Source organism: Peromyscus leucopus, chromosome 1 (assembly GCF_004664715.2).
Source record: "Peromyscus leucopus breed LL Stock chromosome 1, UCI_PerLeu_2.1, whole genome shotgun sequence".
In the NCBI taxonomy this organism is placed as follows: domain Eukaryota; kingdom Metazoa; phylum Chordata; class Mammalia; order Rodentia; family Cricetidae; genus Peromyscus; species Peromyscus leucopus.
The window spans coordinates 75,167,018-75,187,056 of NC_051063.1; the positions used below are offsets into that span (position 1 = coordinate 75,167,018).

Sequence of the window (20,039 nt, forward strand, 5' to 3'; positions counted from 1 at the left end):
AGTCCCAGTGAGATCTCCTTCACCATGACCCCATGGTCAAGAGGGGCTTCTGCTCCCAGGCCTCTCATCCCATCACAGGTCCCTGGAACTGGGATGCATGCACTCCCAATAGGACTCAGGATCCTCTTCCTGTGAACAAGGGGACTGTGAGACCTGGGCCTGGAGACTCTGAGTAGAAGTCAGACCCATCCTTCCTACTGCCACTAAGGGAAATGCCAGGCTCTCCCCTCATCCAAGAAGATGACAGCTATGTTACCAGATTCTAAATCTTGCTACATACTTGGCCTGAAGCGGAGGGAGAGCCCCTCCATGACTGTAGAGAAATTATAAAAGAGATTTTTCTCCTCACAGCTGCTTCCCAATGTAGACATGACAACTTTTACCAGTCTGGAGGACCTGAGATAGATCCCTAGGACCCATTTGGTGGAAGCAATGAACAGACTCCAACTTCCACACACATGTGGTGGCACACACACACTAAATAAGTGCAATAAAAAACCAACATGGGAACACAAAGTCTTCCCATCACTACAAGAGATCAGATCCTGAGCTTTCATACTTACTGTCCCCTATGAATCCTGCAGACACCCTGTGAGTTAGGTGGGCAGATGACACTTGCCCAGTGTGGCGTAGCCATCTTGGACTCACTGGGTTAACTCAAAAGCAATGGAAGTACTGAAGGTGAGCCTGAAAACCTGTCTGTGCTGAGAGGCATTTATACTCCTTCCTCCCACTGTTGCTCACAGCTTAGGCTGACACTCCAATCGCCAGTTTGACATAATCTAGAATTCCCAAGAAAGAGGATCTCAATGAGAAATGGTCTAGATTGTGTAGACCTGCGTAAGGGATTATCTTGATTTTTGTTAATTGAAGTGGGAAGATACACCCTCTGTGGGTGGCACCATTCCCTAGCTGAGAATTCTAAACTAAGAGTGGATAAAGGGAGCTGATCACTGGTGTACATTCATTAATTCAGTGCTCTCTGCTCTTGACTATGGATGTAATGTGTCTGGCTGCTTCACATCTCAGCTGCCTTGAGTTCCCCCACACAATGATGGAATCTGGAATTGTAAGCCCAATAAACCCTTTCTCTCCTAAGTTTTGTTTGTCGGGGTTTTTTATCACAGCCCGGGGAAAGGGAACTGACGTTCAGCATCATCCTTTCCATGACCTCAGCCCACCTGCTGGCCACATCCCCACCCAGCTAGGGCTAAGCAGCTCAGGACCTGGGGTGGGAAAAGCCTAGAGAATGGGACAGCAAAGCTTCCTCTGACAGAACTTTGATCCTCCTTCAGCAGCAAAGGAAACCCAACCTAAGTCCTGATCAATTCTCCTGCTCTCCATGGATCCACTAATGAGTGTTCAGAATTATTTTTCCATCTTTGAGCTATCCAAGGAATAAAAGGCATGAGTGTAAAAAATAGTTATAAGGATTTCAAAGGTCTTTCTTATTGAAAGGACAAAGTTGAGAGGTTCCTTCTTTCTATCCCTGAATAATGAGAGACTGCACCCACATACTTCAAGGGATGTTTCCCTCTCCCGAGGGCACTTTGTTCCACAAAAGAGCTGGGTGTTCAGAGTCAGGGAGGCTGATGGAGTTCCAGAGAGCCTGTCAAACTCAACCACACAGCAGCATGACACAAGAGGAAGACAGAAACACACCCACAGAGACACTGAGAGAGGGATAGACACGTAGAGAGATACGTGAGCATTGATGTCACAGACACACAGCAATATAGAGTACCAGAAACAAATACCAAGCAAATAAGGGAGGCTGAAATGGGAAGAAAGCAGCCGCGTCAAATCTTGAATTTCGTGTTCTGTCTGTCATGCTCATTTTGAGTTAAAGCAGTTGCTGCATCATTTAGACCCCCTCGGAGCAAAGGTTCTCAACCTGTGGGTCGTAACTCTTTGTGTTCAAAGGACCCTTTCACAGGGGTCATCTAAGACCATCAGAAATCACAGATAGTCACATTATGATTTACAACAGTAGCAAAGTTACAGTTATGAAGTAGCAACGAAATAATTGTATGGTTGGGGGTCACCAAACATGAAACTGTATTAAAGGGTTGTAATATTAGAAGGTTGAGAACCACTGCCTCAGTGGAAAGACAATTGCCCTTGCAGAAATATTTAAGGCAATCAGCCACTAAAGAAATGTGTTTTTGATCTGTAGCCATCCTTAATACCCTGACACATCTTGCAGGCATTTGCTGTGCTGAATTTTGGTCTCTCACCTTCCCTCCAGTGTTGCTTAGAACCTAGATGGCCTTTCCTTTACTTGGTCCTTCTGGAAACTATCCCTGGGTTTGTAGGCCAGTTTGCTGCTGTGGTGTGTGTGTGTGTGTGTGTGTGTGTGTGTGTGTGTGTGTGTGTGTGTAAAACAATAATAAATACAGAAGAGAAGGTCACGACTTTGAGAAGGGGAATGAGAGGAGTAGAAGGAGAAAGGCAGAAGGGAGAGGGGAAATGATATAACTACAGTACTCATGTACGAAATTCTCAAAAATTAGTCACTAAAAAAGTCACACATCACCACCCAGGACAGGAAAATTGAAGAGCAAACCACAGCAGAGCAGAGACTGAGGTCATGGCTTTGAAAGGTAAAACTCCAACTTTCCATCTCCATTCTGACAGGCGCCAGGCCAAGGGTTCTGATGAAGTATATGCTGTCAGCTTCAGGATCCCTTTGGAAATGAATGACTCCAAGTATGAAGCTGTGGTGGTTTGAATGAGAATGGCCACAATAGACTCGAATATGCGAATGCTTGGTCCCCAGTCAGTGGAACTGTTTGAGAAGGATTAGGAGGTGTGACCTTGTTGGTGGGGTGGGCTTTGAAGCTTCAAAAGCCCATACTGTTCTTAGCTCTCTCTCTCTGCCTCCTACTTGTAGATAAGGATATAAGCTCTCAGCTACTCCTCTAGCACCTTGCCTGCCTGCCTGCTGCCATGCTCTCCACCAAGATGGTCCTTGAGGTAGCCTGGACACAGAGAAGGTGTCAGTGTGTGTCAGCTGCTGTTGTCATTCCTCCTTCAGCTCAGAAGCCTTCAAGAACACAGGGGAGTCCTGTGCTGTGGTGATATTTTATTTGTGCTCTAAATGATAACACTTTCCTGGAGATCAGAGGAAAAACCAAGCCATTATAAGTAAACACAAAATCATGCAATGTTAGCACACGCCTTTAATCCTATCACTTGGCAGGCAAAGATCTGTCTAGATCTCTGTGAGTTCAAGGCCACACTGGAAACAAACAGGTGTGGTGGCACATGCCTTAAATTCCAACACTAGTTAACCATGGAGATCTGGAGGTCTGTACAGACAGACAGGAAGTGACAGAGCTGGGCAGGAAGAGGAAGTGATGTAGTTGGACAGAGAGAGCAAATCAGATGGCAGAACAGCAAGGCATATAGCCATGGGTAGACAGGAAGTATCTCTCATTTAGAAGCTGTGGAGTTGGTGAGGTAAGGTTAGCTGTGGCTTTCCCTATTTCCCTGATCTCTCAGGTTTTTACCCCAATATCTGGCTCCATGTTTTTTATTTAATAAGGCAATTTAGAAATTCATCTACACTGTGCTGTTCTTGTTTGAGTTACAGAGCCCCCTTCCTTCCAGGAGTATGACTGTCTACTGAAGGGAGCCAGGTGTGTGTGAACAGAGCATGTAGTTTGCAATACAGGGTGTCTGCCACTGTGGACTGTATCAGTCTGGTGACTGTTTTAGAGCATAGTGCCATGTGAGGCTGTGGTGGACAGAAGTGGTCACCAGAGTTCAACCTCACTTCCTCACTTCCTCTCTTACTGTCTCTGGGGCACCACTTTTTTTCCCCAATCATGACTTGTATTGACAGGCTCTGGGTGGTTCACAGGACTGGTGTGAGGGCAGAGCAACCTCCCCAGGGAGGCAGGAAACAAAAAAGGAAACCTTTGGTTTAAAAATGCTAGAACTTTTCATTTCAATCCAGATATTAATTTTTAAGTTTTATGTGAATTTCATCTCTGGATTTAAGATTGTGTTTTATGAGCTATCATTTCATTGTTAGAATTAGAGGCGTGTGCTCATCTCCTCTAGAATGCTGCCTGTATTAAGACAGCTCAACCCTGTTCCAACACCCACAACCAAGGCTGCTTGACCTGGGCCACACTCCCGACTTCTTTGAAAACTCAGGCGACCTGGCCACACCAGGCTTGACTTGACCTTGAGCTATGGCACTTGAGCACCACTTCCCCAGGTGTGTATTTGCTGGTGCCCCAGTCCCTATGGCTCCTGGTATCCCTGAGCCACCTCATTCACCGTGTTCCTTTCCCAGTGTCTCCTGATGCCCGATCTGAGAATGCGGCCTCTGACATGTGCTCTGAGCAGGTGACCCCGCGGAGGAGGGAGTCTGGTGTTCACATCTTCCAGGAGGAGCCCTGACTCACAACCTGAACCCCCTGACCAGAGACTGAGCTAGTCTCTTCATATTCAGAACAGACCAGGGCCCGAGGCCCAAGTGTCCCTCTCCACAGCCACCTTACTGGTGCAGCATGATGTCACAGTTACTTCACATTAATAGACTGTGAAATTAAACATATGGATCCACAAAAAAACGCCTGCCTTTTGTGAGCTGGCTTAGGTCCTTAATTACCGCTCCTAAGGATCCGGCTGCGTGCTTCATGCTATTACGTCCTTTGCAATTTTAATTACATTCTAATCAAAGCTTTTACAAGGCCTATTTTAAGGCTTTCAGTTTAATTATCAGCATTAACAATATTCTGTTGTGCTTTACAGAGCCCTTCTGGCCATTTATCTTTAAATGTTAAGTATTTATACAAATGGACACCTCCTGGTCCAGAATTTTAAGTAGCCATGTGCTAAGTGTAATTCTCTCCCTTCTTTCTGCCTGCCATTGCAGAGCCAGGTTTAAGCTGGAATCAAATGAGCCCAGAGACCCTGTTTTCAAACAGTAGCGCCTTTTCTTGCACTTTTATTCTTGTGCTTGGTTTTAAAAATGCTAGAAGTTTTCATTTTGAGCCAGATATTAATTTTTAAGTCTCATGTGAATTTTATCTCTGGATTTAAAATTGTGTTTTATGAACTAACATGATTTCATTATTAAGTGTCTTATATTCACTTTCCTTTAAAAAACTTATTATTCATTTGTGTGTGTGTGTGCATGCGTGTGTATATGTGTGTGTGTGTATGTGTGTGTGCGTGTGTGTATGTGTGTGCGTGCGTGTGTGTGCGTGCGTGCATGTGTGTGTGTGTGTATGTGTGTGTGTGCGTGCATGTGTGTGTGTGTGTGTGCGCGCGCGCGCGCGCGTGCGTGTGTGTGAATTCCATGGAGCATGAGTGGAGAGCAGAGGACAACTTGTAGAAACTGGTTCTCTCCTTTAACCAAATAGGTCCTGGGGATTGAATTCAAGTTGCCAGGCTGGACAGTAAATCCCGTAAGACACTTCACCCACCACGTTATCTCACTGGCCCTCACCTTCACTTCAAGGGTGCTGGTGAATGTAGCTGCTGTAATTTTTTTGTAATCTAAGCTTTGAACTGGGTTGGAAGTTCATTCAGGCATTTCCCTGCCTCACTCCACCATTAGTAATCATGTGGCTCTGTGCCAAACCACAGCTGGAGAGGACCACAGCTGGAGGGGGCCACAGCTGGAGAGGACCACAGCTGGAGAGGACCACAGCTGGAGAGGACCACAGCTGGAGGGGGCCACAGCTGGAGAGGGCCACAGCTGGAGAGGACCACAGCTGGAGAGGACCACAGCTGGAGAGGACCACAGCTGGAGGGGACCACAGCTGGAGAGGACCACAGCTGGAGAGGAACATATTGGGGGCCAGGGAACAGGTGGCACATGAGCTCCATGAGCTCCACGTGCAGCTTGTAACAGAAATGTTATGATGTTGGCTCTACCTGGACTGCTCATCGCAGAGCACTCAGCTGATGATTTACACAGTCACACATGAGTCTCTCAAAGTGCGGGCTGTTACGTTAACTGCCCGAATATGACACTGTTCAGACATCAAAGACGTATCACCTTGCATAGCATCCAGTCCCAGCAATCTGGAAAGCCAGAGAGGAGTGAAGGGAACACGCTCAGCTTTGAAAAGATCACGCTGTCTGGGAACTGTACTCAGCCTGAAAAAGATGAATATTAACTGGCTGCATCTGACAACTCAAAGAGCCCCACAGAGGCAGCAGCTCCCTGTTCTTTTCCTGCTCCTTCTCCCAGGTCCTGCCATGCTAATGCTTCCTCCTGGCCTGCAACCAGACCATGCTGCCGCCAAAGACCCCCCAGAACAGAGCTGTGCTACATGCAACTCCCAGCGGGGTAAGACACCTCAATGTCAGTTCTTACCTCTACTGCTGCCCTGGCCAATCCCCAAGGGAAGCCACCACAGGACTGACACCCTCACCAGCATGCCAGCTCACTCTGTCCTCTGCGAATTCTTTGCCAGGGTGGAATTACACTCAGAACTGGCTCCCTAATCTAGACTGCAAGGTGGCAAGAATCTTGCACCCAGGACCTGTGAGGCAACCTCCCCACACAGGGAGCCCCTTGCTTCCAAAGTTAGAATGATCCAGGGACAGAGCCTACTTTGGGCCTCACCCTGAAACCTAATAACCTTTGACGCACTCATGGCCAGCACCACGTCTTCTGGGTGGGAGACTTTATTCTATTTTACAACATGAACACAGAGGAGGGTGGGTGCTTCCGCAGACCCTCAGGGAAAGGAATCGCCGGTGGAGCACGCATGCCCACCAAACCCTCGCATCCTCCTTCCTGGTACTTGGGTCTCTCAGAGACTGCTCCTGGTGTCCCAACCTTACAAGTTGAAAATGGTGAAGGGAGACATGGAGAGTGGCAGGAACACCATCCACAGAACGGGAAGCTGGGGGGGAGGACTTTAGAGTGGCTGACGAGAATCACATTACAGAAAATCCTTTCCACTGTGTAATGACATCAGGGTGGAAGAATGAACCAGGGGCTCAGCGTCCATCTTCCCCAGACACCCGTCATACGGGGCCCTCGGTGATCCCCTCCAGAGGCAAGCTGGGTGCGCTGTCGGCCGTAGGCCTCTCCTCCTTCTTCAGTGAAGTGGGCACTCGGAGACTGACGTATGGTTTGTGGCACGCCGTGTTGGCCAGAGGAGGGTAATGCTGTCTGTAGCAAATATAGGCAAAAATGAGGCCAATCACTCCTCCAACGAAAGAATCTAGGTAGGAGAGAGGAAGTGGGGGAAAAAAAGTTATTCTTCCTTCACGTGACCAGCCCAGCTTTCCAGAAAGGTCTCTTCCCACTTGCCCTAGACGATGGATTGCTTTCAGTCTCTCCACACCAAAGCCCTCCCACCCCCACCCACCCCCCAGAAGACCAAAGGAAAGAAAGAATACTGAAGGTGCAAACCGGGGTGGTCTCTGCAAACATTTCTAGCACTTAAATGCTAAAATCCAAGGACTCAGACTACAGAAATGGCTCAGCATGGAAAACACTTGTTGAGAAGCCTGATGACCTGGGTTTTATTCTCAGAACCTACATAAAGGTGGATGGAGAGAACAGAACCTCCAAAGTGACTCTCTGACTTAGATGTGCACCGCCCCACCCCACCCCTGTAATTTTTTTTTAAAAAATCAAGGACTTGACTCTGTGACCCCGCCATTTAACTCACACCCAAGCATTGCATGAGCTCAGATTGGTATTTTAGATTTTTCAGAGCAGCAGAAGAATCCTCGCCATCTCTCTCACATCTGAACACCCGCAGGGGCTGACATTTATTTTTCCCTAGGCAAGTCTTGTTGGCGTCTTTCAATCTTGCTGGTGAGCCACAAAACCCTAGCAGGTGTTCTGGTCTCTGCCTTACAGTAAGGGGTTTCTCAGGGATGAAATAAACCCTCAGAGGCATATGGTGAATAAAACCTTTCACAGTCCTTGAGACTTGGCAAACTCTTTCAAGCTCTGTAAAAAAGGAGCTTGATCCCTCCAATGGGATGCAGTTATCGCTGAGATGAAGGGGTAATGAAGGGCAGATGAAGCAGGATGACTCATCTGTAGGCAAAGACAGGCTCCTTTACCACACAGGGCCTCCAGGAGCTCAGGAGAGACCCCACGAAGGTGGCCTACCCATCAATCCTCAGTGTGTGTGTGTGTGTGTGTGTGTGTGTGTGTGTGATGCATGCCCCAACTTTCTCTACAGACTATTTCTGCCAAAACATCCCAACACAGTGGGAACCTCCCACAGTAAGAGAAATCTGAAACGCATGTCGTAGTCACTGCCACCATCAGCTGTCATTCTCTACATGCCAATTATCTTGTGACGTCATGCAGACTTCCTACAGATAGTTGGGAGCACCTCCATTTTCCCCAGCATTCCAGCTTAATTCCATTAATACCATTGCTGTGGTAAATACCATGACCAAAATCAACTTAGGGGAGGCAAAGGTTTATCTCAGCTTACAGTTTCAGTCTATCCTCTTGGGAAGCCATGGAAGGAACTTGAAGCAGAAACCATGGAGGAACATTGCTTGGTGACTCAGCCAAAGACCTATGCTTGGCAAGCTTTCTTATACAGCCCAGGATTACTTGCCTAGGGAATTATGTCACCCAGAGTGGGTGGGGCCCTTCTACATCCATTAACAATCAAGATATTCCCTGAATATACATGAATGCAGGTCAGTCTGATCTGGGAAATCCTTTCACTTTAGATGCTCTTTGCAGGTGACACCAGGCTGTATCAAGTTGACAGATAAAACTGGCCAGGACATGGAAGGCTGGAGCACTATTAGCCTGAGTCTGTAGTCTGTGCTGGTCCAGGGGCTGTGTAAATCTTTACAGGTTCATTCTAGGCTTGATAACCTTGTGACTCTCTAAGGTCTCAGCCTTCAAAGTACAACAGGCCTGTGGGATAAAGGCTATGTCCACCCTGGGTCAAACAAGGAATAACTCTTTTCACACTTCTTAGGAAGCCAGACACTGTGCAGCTACCTCAGGTAAGTCCAGCTACCTGCCTTTTGCTTCCTGTGAGACCATAATGAGGTGTGGTCAAAGCCTTATATCTTTCCAGAAAGTGAACCTCTCAGTATGTAGTTATATGTGTGATACTAGTCACTGCTGGTCTTGTTGTAAGTATCTAGGCTCTACCTTGATCTATCAGAATAATTTTAAAAATGTCCCATTTTTAAATTTATTCAGTGCATGAATGTACATGTCTACATGTGCACATGTGCACGCCATAGTTACTGTGTGTCAGAGGACAACTTTCAGGAGTAGGTTCTCTCCTTCCACCGTGTGGGATCCGAGGATCCGAGCCATCAGGCTTGTCAGCAAATACCTTAGCCTCCTGAGCAGTCTCGCTGGCTCTGTCAGAATTTTTAATGGGCACAAAATTTTGTATGTCACTGCCCACCCTAGAACCAACAACTGCTGCTGTTAAAATTTACAGTAGGCCAACAGGCAAACACAGTATTCCCTAACATACACTTTAAAATTCTTCTAAATAAATGCAGCAATTTAGTGTGTGTAATTTTATTGATCTACAATAGTAAAAACCAAAAAAAAACCCAAGTATAGATAAGAGTGCTTGTATTCTAGACAGTTCCATGATGGAGGATGTCAAGGGCATACAGCCCAATGTCCAGCTGCTGCTCTAATGACCAGAATCTAGACTCTGGTCACAACAGTGGGTGAACCTCCTTCATGTGCAAACAGATGGAACTGCTCCTCTGCTCAGTGGGACCTCCACTGCTCCTAAGAATCAAGAAGGCCTGGTGTTAATCAAAGCTGCTCACGCGGCTCTGCCACATACTCCAGTCTTGTCTCCTTCATGCATAATCTTCCTGCCTGTACTTGCTTATTGGTTGCATACGTGTAGTTTCCATCCTGGGCTCAGCAAAGGATCCTGCTTACTCCCTGGCCTGCTTCACCACTTCACTCCTTATCCTTGTACAATGAAGCCCAGGGACACGTGGTAGCGACCCCTCCCCACTCCTGTACAACTCCAGTGGTGAGGAAAGGCAAACTTTACAACTGTGGATGGCTAGCACCAGGTTTAGAACTCATGAGGGGAAGGGCTGCGGGTCTTGTTGGCTGCTGACCCCTCGACACTTGGCCAATATCTTGATGCTCATAGTGGAATTAAGATTGTTGAGGGAGGTGAATGCACAGTGAGTCGAGGGTTAGAGTTGACTTCTGTTCTGTGTATCCTTAAGTGAGTCCCTTGTCCCTGAGGTCCTCTGTTGGTTATGTCTGAGTATGGAAAAAGCACATGGCCATGAAGAGGCCTTCTTTTTTTTTTTCCACTTAAATTTTTTGTTTTTTAACATAAAACAGTTTATAATTCAGTCCAGAGTTATTTGAAATTGGAAAATATTTTCTCTGTGGAAAATAGTAAAAATGATAACATTTCCCAATAAGCCCTTTTAAGCCAAATAATAGCTGAATTATACATATAAATATTGATCAGAATAAAAAGGAACGCTTCATGAATTTGTGTGTCATCCTTGAGCGGGAGCCATGCTAATCTTCTCTGCATCGTTCCAGTTTTAGTATATGTGGGGCTGAAGTGAGCACAAAGAGGCCTTCTTGTAGAAGAGTGGTCTGACATAAAGGCCAGGAACACATAGGAGTGTCTGCTTGGCCCTGATGAGCAGCTATTAAGGTGGAAGTGGTGGTCTGAGAGATAATAGCAGAATTAGGAGACCATGGGCTTCAGGAAGTAGCCCATATCCTCATCCATCCCCAGGGTCAAGCAGGTACACCTGGGACATGGTAACACACTCATCATCTACTCTCACACCAAACTCAAAACATCCTTGTGGTGGGATCTCTGTCTAAGACACTAGAAGCCCCTGCCAGGGTGAATCATTTCACTTCCCTGAGCCTTGGCCTCCTTATCTCTTGGATGGAGATAAGGTCTCAAAATTCTCCCCATTGCCCATGACAATAATTTCATGCTACTCTTTCTAAAGTTGATGCCACCGGGCATGTCACAACAGGACCTAAATCAGCTAAGTCTCATCATGTCCCTTTCACATCTTACTCCGGTACTTACGGGGAGCTTTTGATTCTTCTTCATCTTTCTTCCCACACAGGAAGCCAAGAGTTCAGAACTGTAACCTCAGGAACATGGCCATAATGTTTATAATGTTTATAAAGCATTTTATTTTATTTTTAAATGCAGTGCTCTTTTAACAAAAGATTAAGTGTGTGTGTGTGTGTGTGTGTGTGTGTGTGTGTGTGTGTGTGTAAGTTAGAGGAAAATTTGCAGGAACTGTTTCTCTCCTCCTACTATGTGTGTTCTAGAGAACAAACTTAAGTGTCAGACTTGACATCAGGTGCCTTTACCCACTGAGCCATTTTGCCTGCCCTTTATAGCATTTTAAATAAACTTGGAAAACATGCGTTACCCAGGAACCTGTAAAGCAGTATAGACTATGAATTCTTGAACAGGGCTCCCAGGCACAGTTAGCATCCTAGAATGAAACAGCACCACAAATGAAGAATTTCTTCATGTCATCAATGGATACCAGTCCATAAAGCACATTACAACCTTTTCTAGTTCAAGGTCTTTGAGCTGCACGATTATTTCGTTTTATTATCTTGTCCAAGCTCAGGGAACAGTCCCACAGGGTGTTCCTTTTATGAGCATCTAAAATAAACCACAAAACCTAACCTGCATTTGAGCCATTGATTGCCAAACAGACCAAAGAGCTAGGTGTACGAATGGCACCACCTGCTTCTCTATGGCTCAGCATTTCAAGAGGAGGGTCATTGACTGAAGACATCTAACAGCTCTAGGCATATGCTTCCTGGGCTCACTGATGTCGCAAGGAAATGGTAATGCCAGCCCAAGCATCTTCCCATTTGATGGAACAAATGAAAAGCCAAGAGGGTGGGAAGCAACAGGAACAAGAGGTAGTCCTATCCAAGCCACCTTCAAGCAATTACTTGCGGCTGCATTTATTACCAAGGTGGGGACAAGAAATAACTTGCTTTATGAGGGAGCTTGTTACCAAGGGCTCAAGCGGGCAACTGCTGTTTCAATCAGCTCACACTCACATCCTGTTGGCAGATATCATGCAAGGGCATGCAAGTCTTCATTGGGAAAAAACTTTAGGATTGACTTCACCCCAAGAAGGGTAGCATGCTCTTGAAGGACTCAGAAAAGAAATGAATGGATCTCTATGTCTCTAGCATCCAAATGCTGCTGTCTCCTTACCTAGCACTGGTGTCAATCTCTCAACCTATGTGTTTACTGTATGTGTATCAGGTGTTAGGCACTGGAGTCAGGCCAAAGGATGTGTAGGAGACCCTGCTACCCAGAGTTTATAGCCCCAAGGGACAAAACAGATGCCATGTAATGATGGCTTAACAGTGAGCTGCAGCTGTGATATGCACCAGGAATGAGAAGTGTGTGTGTGTGTGGGGGGGGGGTGGTCTGAGAGCTGGTTCAGCAGTGTGGCCTGGGCTAACCTAGAGCACAGGGTTATGCTGAGGGTAGAACCCAGAGGCTAAGACATTATGAGGGGACATAGAGGCAAGAAGAGCATCTGCAGTTTTCTAGGAAGAAGGAAAAAACTGCATAAAGCAGCCAAGCAAGGAAGAAAGGGGCTTGTCAGACTGAGAAACTGATGGTTAGCCCATCTAATAAAAGGGTTAGAGGACATAAGGTCACCCACCAGGTTGAGGTGAAGAATATTTTGTCACATTACTATACAGCTCTAATGAGCCCTCAGCATGGACCAGAGTCCCACTTCCCTCTGGGGCATCATCTGTGCATTTTGCAGCCTCCTACTTTCCATCCTGTTTGGCACCCCATTTCCAAGACTGTCTGCCTACTAGATGGTGTTTAGGATCCTAGACAACTTACTCATGTGCATTCCTCAGAGCTCAGTAGTTTCTATTCTATAAATATTTGGCAAACAGATACACTGAACATCATCTACAAGATACACCAAACTGTCAACGCTACTAGCCACAAAAGACCATGCATTCCATAGCACCTAAAACAGGCAAACTCAGAGACAGAAGTCGATCAGTGTTGCCAGGAGCAGGGGATGGTGACTGTTAGTAGTAAGCTTATGATGGTTGCACTATTCTGAATATGCAGATAGAACCCACAGCACTGTACACTTCAAGGGGGAGAGCTTTACAGTGCCAAATTAGAGCTCAATGAAGCCTTTCTTTATAAAAACAGAGGGAGGAAACCAATACCACATGGTTTCCAATGGGACCATAAACTGTGACTTTGAATCCAGCCAACTGAGAAATGAATCTTTGCCTTTAAGATGGGCACAAACCCATCCTCATCTTATGAGATCAAAGGACAGGAAATGACCTTAGCAGGTCTTCCACAACCAATATGCCAGACTATGTATACCTGCTCCAATAAAACAACATGAACAAGGGCTTCCTATTTGTGTTGGCACGTCCCCAGGAAGAGCATATCCATTCCTGTCACCATGGCAACATCTAAAATCATGGAGTTCACTTGACTTGAGACCTTATATGTCTTGGGCTTTATGACCCCAGGCACTCAGGCAAAATTCAACTCTGAAAAACTCAACAATTGCATCTGATCTTTTTGTTTTGTTTTGCTTCTGTTGTTCTTTTTATTCTTTCCAGTGAGTCTCTGTCTAATGACATTCTTGCTTTTGTGACTGAGTTTCTAGAAAAGAATTTATATAATACCAACCTACCTAGTACACTGTAGGCTGGAGGCGTATAGACCATACTGCCTTACTGAGCCCACAGGCACAAAGGAGGCATGACCAAATAAATTCTTAAAATGCAAATTTCAATTTTTTACTTTTAAAAGGAAAGCTTACAGAAAATGTGGCTCATTATATTAAAATAAGTTGGATGAGCTCAGAAAAAACTCAGAGTGTGTCACCTGCCAGATCCCACAAATACCAGTTTCTGATCCAAAGCCTCTAGTTAAGCCAAGCGAGTGATGGAAGATGGCCAAGAAGGCCAACATGGAGTCCCCCAAGGACACTGGGAGCCCAGCAGGCTGGCATCAGCTGTAGAGCGAACTATTTCTTGCACGGCAGTGTCCGCTACTCAGCTACTGCTTGGAATGTTGTCCTATAAGATGAAGTGAGCTAAGTTCACGATGTTCCAGCTCTGTGGTCTAACACAAAACCCTCTCCCTGCAGTGGGCAGGGCAGTGAAAGGGGGAACTGTGGAGTGGTCTCCTGAAGCCCACAACAACTGGACCCAACAGCAACTGCCCCATGTCATCTGTGCTCCTACACACTTCCTGTTCGTCTTTCTTTCTGGTAGGATGTTACAGGGATCCAACATCACACACACTGTTGAGCATTTTCTTCCGTCTCTAGGCAGCTTTCCCCATTGCCTTAATACAGATTGGCTGATGATGTCACCAGTGCAAAGAATGTGACCAGTAAGAGAGGAGCACGTTGTAAGCCACGTGCATGTTTGTAATCCCAGTACTCAGGAGGTTGAGGCAGGAGGATCTTGAGTTTGAGGCTATCCTGGGTTACAAGATGAATGACTTCTAGGGCAGCCTGAGCACATAGTGAGGCTGGCTCAAATAAGGCAAAACAGAAGACAAAGGGACAATTTTGTCAAAATCATTCGCTTATGTAGCACATATTTATTGAGCTGACCTATGTCCTTTTAAAATTTCTGTCAAATTCCCAATCCCTTATAACATAGTGAGACAGTATTAGGGACCTGGGTCTTAAGGCTTTGAATTCACTGTGGAACCAAAGATGACCTTGAACCAAAGGAGACAGAACCCAGGGCCCCATGTATGACAGTAATCACTCTACCAAGTAGCTCTATCTACAGCAGAAAATGGGTTCTGTCTAGAAGATGAGGTCATTGGGCTAGACATTAACCCAATATGGCTGGTGTCCTTATAATGAGGTTAGGGCAGAAAAAGGCAGAGGGAGTGATGTGAAGAGATGCAGGGGACGCCGTGGGGGACAGGGACAGAGCCCGTAACTCTACTTCTGCAAGTCAAGGAACATCTTGGGTATGAGAAACTGGGAAGGGCAAGGAAGATTCCTTCTTCAGGTTTCCGGGACAGCTGTCCTGATGGTCCCTTGTCCAGCCTCCAGAATAGTAAGACAATATACTGCTGTCGTTCTTAACACCTGGTGTTTGGATGTTTGCTCTAGAAAGTCTAGGGAACTCCATCAGAAGACAGCATGTGACATGCAAACATCCCTGCCTATATTGGCGGGGCCAGTCAGTGATGTCATTCTGCTCATTTACATATCATTTATGGCTGCCCTCACATAACTGTCACAGAAATGGTTTATCTACAGAAGGCCGATGTACAGTATTTACAAAGTCTGCCTTCCTCCCCTTGTTCTAGTGAATAGGAGCAGACAATTCTCATTGTGCAAAAATTAGTTGTTAGAAGGTAGCAAATGAGTTAGGGTAGAGGGGCAGGATATGAGGGGAGTGCTGTGAGTGAAATGGTAAGTCAGGTCTATAACAATGCGATGTATGGAACAAGGCCAGAGGAGGGCAAAGGACCACTGTATACCCATGTCAAGAAGGACAGGGTTGTAGCACATGAAGAAGCCAATGCAAAGGCACCATGGTGAGATAAGCCTAGAGTGTTCAATGAACAGCAAAAGGCCACATGAGCAGGCAGTTCTGAAGGGTGGGATTTTGCAGGTCACTGCAGGATATAGGCTCTGATGTTGAAGGAGCAGAGAGCATCGATGGAGGAACTTATGGACAGAGCCATGGTCCTGAAGGCTCACTGTCTACAGCTCAGGGACAAGAATGAAGACGAGCCAGAAGCATTGAACCAGCATGGGGAGAGGGATTGGATTCTAGAGCTATCTTGAACATGGAAGTCCACAGGAAACCACAGGAGGCTGAGAAGAGAAGCATTCCCTGAATAAAGTGAAGCAAGGTACCCATGGTACTCGGGAGCAAGCAACATCTTTCCTTGAGGAAACTGGGCAGTGGGCCAACCAAGTGTGGAAAGATGCAAAAGGCCCAGCCGAGGAAGACTTCCATGGACCTAGTTCTGTCTGTCTGGAGGGCTCTGCATGGCCAGAGGGGCACCATGAGGCTTCAGACTGCTCCTACTTCCCTGATCACCAACACAGCCATGGTGCGACCATGGGCACCTGGGCTCGGAGGTTCCTAAAGGGCATGGAATGTGGTGAGTTCAGCCGCGCCACACAGGTAGCCAACGGAGGGCAGATACTCCACTTGGAATGGAGTACACTAGAGGGAGAGCCGCAGGGCCAGATTTTGTTCAGCCTAGGGCTGGTAGGTTTCTGGTGGGAACAACCATACAGTCCTAAGAAGCCCTTTCAAGTCCCTTCATTTAGAAAATCAAAGGATTGCTTCTGATAGCCTAAGAGAGGCCTGGTGAATCAATCTCTCTCTCTCTCTCTCTCTCTCTCCTTTTTCTCCTTCTCCTCCTCCTTCTCCTCCTCCTTCTTCTTCTCTCTCTCTGTCTCTCCATCCCTCCCCCCCTCCCGCCCGGGTGTGCCTGTGTGCTCATGAATGTGCCTTTGTGTGTATGTGCGCACATGTGTAGGTGTGTCTATGCCCACACATGTGCCTGTGTGTGCCTGTGTCTGAGCTTGTGTAAGTGCTAATACACCCTGGGATGGCACCAAGTACCTGTTCTTACCAGTCCTAGCTCTGGTTCTTCCCTGACCAGGAACCACAAAATACACAAGAGAGAGCAGAGGCAGAAGCTGCCTTAAGGCATGCCCTGTCCTTCTCTGCGTGGGTTTTCTCCAGCATGGGGATTCTACAAATTTCAAAGCTCGAATGCTTTGTGCTCATGGTTAAACACAAAGGTGAGCCCTGCTGCCAGGCACAGGGCTTGGCACTGGCACCCCTTGCGAGTCTCTCTGGCTTCCAAACGACCCGAAACCAACCTGGCACAAAGTCAAGGGGAGCACCCGCCATACAGAGTTCTGACATCGATCCAGCCAGCTCTCTTTCTTGGGAAGTTTCCCTAAATATTTAAGTGTAGCCTCTGTTTATGTCTATGCACCACAGTCCCCTCGTTTAGTCAAAAAGCAGGCTTGTATATTTAGAGTGGACTAGGGAGGTCGAAGTAACAGAAAACAACCATTGTAACTAACAGAGCAAGTCATGGGAGATTATGGGATATTGATTAGATATGAATATGTAACAAAGTAATCTGTCGTTATTTCCATATTTGATATCATTGCTTAAATCACACTGAAATGGAGTTGTAAAATCCCATAACAGCAATGTTGTTAACTAACATTAATAATGAGAAGGACTTGGGTTTTGCCAGCGCCTATGGAGTTCCACATGGATTTTCACCTTGATTGATGGTCCCTGCCCATGGTCACTGGGCAGCTCAGTTCACCACAGAGAAACAAGCAATTTGTCTCAATCAAGCATCCTGCCTCCAACATCCACCTACACTGCAATCAAAGGCCTCGTTGCTCTGTGTTTGCCAAGCTCCAAACCTCAGAGGCCACCCCCCATTTCTCTCCAAACAGCTGAGCACTGAATAAATACAATTTCTCATTCTTTCCTCTTGAGTACATTACTCAGCCACAGAGAAAAGGGCAACAAGCCGGGGGAGGGTCAGAGAGGGGTGAGGAGGTACACACCCCACATCTCAGGTCGTCAGAGGGGCGAAGAAGTGCACACCTCACATCTCAGGTCGTCAGAGGGGCGAAGAAGTGCACACCTCATATCTTAGGTCATCAGAGGGGTGAAGAAGTGCACACCTCATATCTTAGGTCATCAGAGGGGTGAAGAAGTGCACACCTCACATCTCAGGTCATCAGAGGGGTGAAGAAGTGCACACCTCACATCTCAGGTCGTCAGAGGGGTGAAGAAGTGCACACCTCACATCTCAGGTCGTCAGAGGGGTGAGGAGGTTCACACCTCACATCTCAGGTTGTCAGAGGGGCGAAGAAGTGCACACCTCACATCTCAGGTCGTCAGTACAAGATCACTACGCAAAGATGAAGGGGGCAAACATCAATTCTAAAACTTTTTTTTTAAATCTTGGGACAGGGTCTCATACATCTTAGGATGATCGTGAACTCATTGTACCGCCAAGGATGACCCTGAACCTCACCCATGTCCCTGGCGCTAGAATCGTAAATGTACACCACCACACCCAATCTATGTAGTGCTGGGGATGGAACCCAATACTTGATGCATGTTAGGCAAGCGTTCTACCAGTGAGCTACATCTCTAGCCCCTTGAAGTTCTTCCTTGTTTCCCAAATCCAACCTGGTCAATTAAGAGTGGCAACTCAGTATCAGTTGCTTGTAAACAGATCATGTTAGGCAAGCGTTCTACCAGTGAGCTACATCTCTAGCCCCTTGAAGTTCTTCCTTGTTTCCCAAATCCAACCTGGTCAATTAAGAGTGGCAACTCAGTATCAGTTGCTTGTAAACAGATCATGTTGCAAAAATGCACCAACTCAGTTGTTTAGGAAATGCTACCCATCCTTCCTCAGTAACAGTGAGGAAGCCAACAGAGATATTGATTTGCATAGTGCATCTGCATTTACCAATGACTATTCATTATTGCATCCAGTCTATGACATTGCTCTGTGAAATAGTCAGATATTATTCTATGGGCAAAGAAGAAATTGGAGCTCCCTGGGAAACAGGGACACAATTCACACATGGCCATTGGTCCATACTGTTCCTGCTGAGAAATGCCCTAACCCCACAGGCCACAAAGGTGGTAGGAAAACACTGCTAGAGCCAGGCTGCAGTGAAGACACGCCCCTGTGGCTGTTGGCACAGGAACTCTGTCCCTCCTTCCTTCATGTAATGTGGTTTTCAGGACACCAAGCACTTTCTTCAACTCGGTGGTGAAAATGAAGACCAAGGGAGGGCTGCAGCTCCAGCCCCGTGGTCCTTTCCTTACCTCCTCCATTCAGGGGGCACTGGATGCTGATGCGTCCCGCATCTAAATGTAGCTTGAGTTTTTCTGCCTTGCCCACAGTCAGGACAAATCTCTGTCACCCGCCAGTCCCACAGCCGCTCAGACCCAACCAAGTAAACACAGAGACTTATATTGCTTACAAACTGTATGGCCGTGGCAGGCTTCTTGTTAACTATTCTTATATCTTAAAGTAACGCATTTCTACAAATCTATACCTCGCCACGTGGCTGGTGGCTTATCGGCGTCTTCACATGCTGCTGGTCATGGCGGCGGCTGCAGTGTCTCTGGTCATGGCGGCGGCTGCAGCCAGTCCTTCTGCCTTCCTGTCCTTTTATTTCTCCTCTCTGTTAGTCCCGCCTATCCTTCCTGCCTAGCCACAGCCGATCAGGTTTTATTTATTGACCAATCAGAACAACTTGACATACAGACCATCCCCCAGCACAGCCAAGTGCAGACCATCTCAAACACCTGCACTCAGGCCCATGGTCCTAATCATCCTCTATACGGACCTGCTGGGTAACGCCACAAGGAACCCAAGAAGGGCTCCCACAGGACATACATTAACATCCCACAGCATCTAAACTGTGCTTCAGCATCTCTTCCCCACACCCTGCACCTTCTAACTCTAAAATGCCATTTCAGGTACATGGCTCCCAAGACATGAGCTCCAAGAGGGCTGGGAGTAGACCAGAAGCTGGGAGGGAGCAGGAGGGAAAACTGACTCTTTACTGGTGACTCTCAGAAGTGACCAGAAAGGACGGGATCCTTTGTCAGCATGCAGACCCTCTGGACACCACATCAGACTCCATCCTACTCCTAGATACAAGTCCAGGACTCCATGGAGAGGGGTGAGAATGACCAAGGTGGTCTGTGGATGCCATTTGGGGAAGCCATACTATAGACCCTGCTGTCCCCAGAAGCCACAACTGCTGTGGTTGTCACCCCTGTATCTGCTCCCTGACTATTATGGCAGGTGGCGATTCTCTTTCAGGCCAACTGATGAGCTGCAGTTTATTGTGAGAGGCATGGTGAGGTCAGTCACATTCCAGGAACAAACCCTTCACTTGCTTGAGATTTAGATTTTAATGAATATCCCAGGACCAACAAATGGAAGCAAGCTTCACCCCTGCCTTGAGACAGAGGCAAGCCTCATCCC

The 20,039-nt window shown here is 46.9% G+C and overlaps 1 protein-coding gene and 1 non-coding gene across 2 annotated transcripts in view; both read right to left on the reverse strand.

Moving 5' to 3' along the window:
• Positions 1-6,237: 6,237 nt before the first annotated feature.
• Positions 6,238-20,039, reverse strand: part of Plpp4 (phospholipid phosphatase 4) — a 129,279-nt gene continuing 115,477 nt past the window's right edge. The window contains exon 7 of the mRNA XM_028868102.2: positions 6,238-7,202. Within this exon, the coding sequence (XP_028723935.1) occupies positions 7,003-7,202 (200 nt within the window). The 3' untranslated portion in view covers positions 6,238-7,002. The remainder of the gene's footprint in view (positions 7,203-20,039) is intronic.
• LOC114695464 lies at positions 10,446-10,552 on the reverse strand. Its single transcript, XR_003734870.1, has one exon. It is a non-coding gene; the product is annotated as a U6 spliceosomal RNA (small nuclear RNA).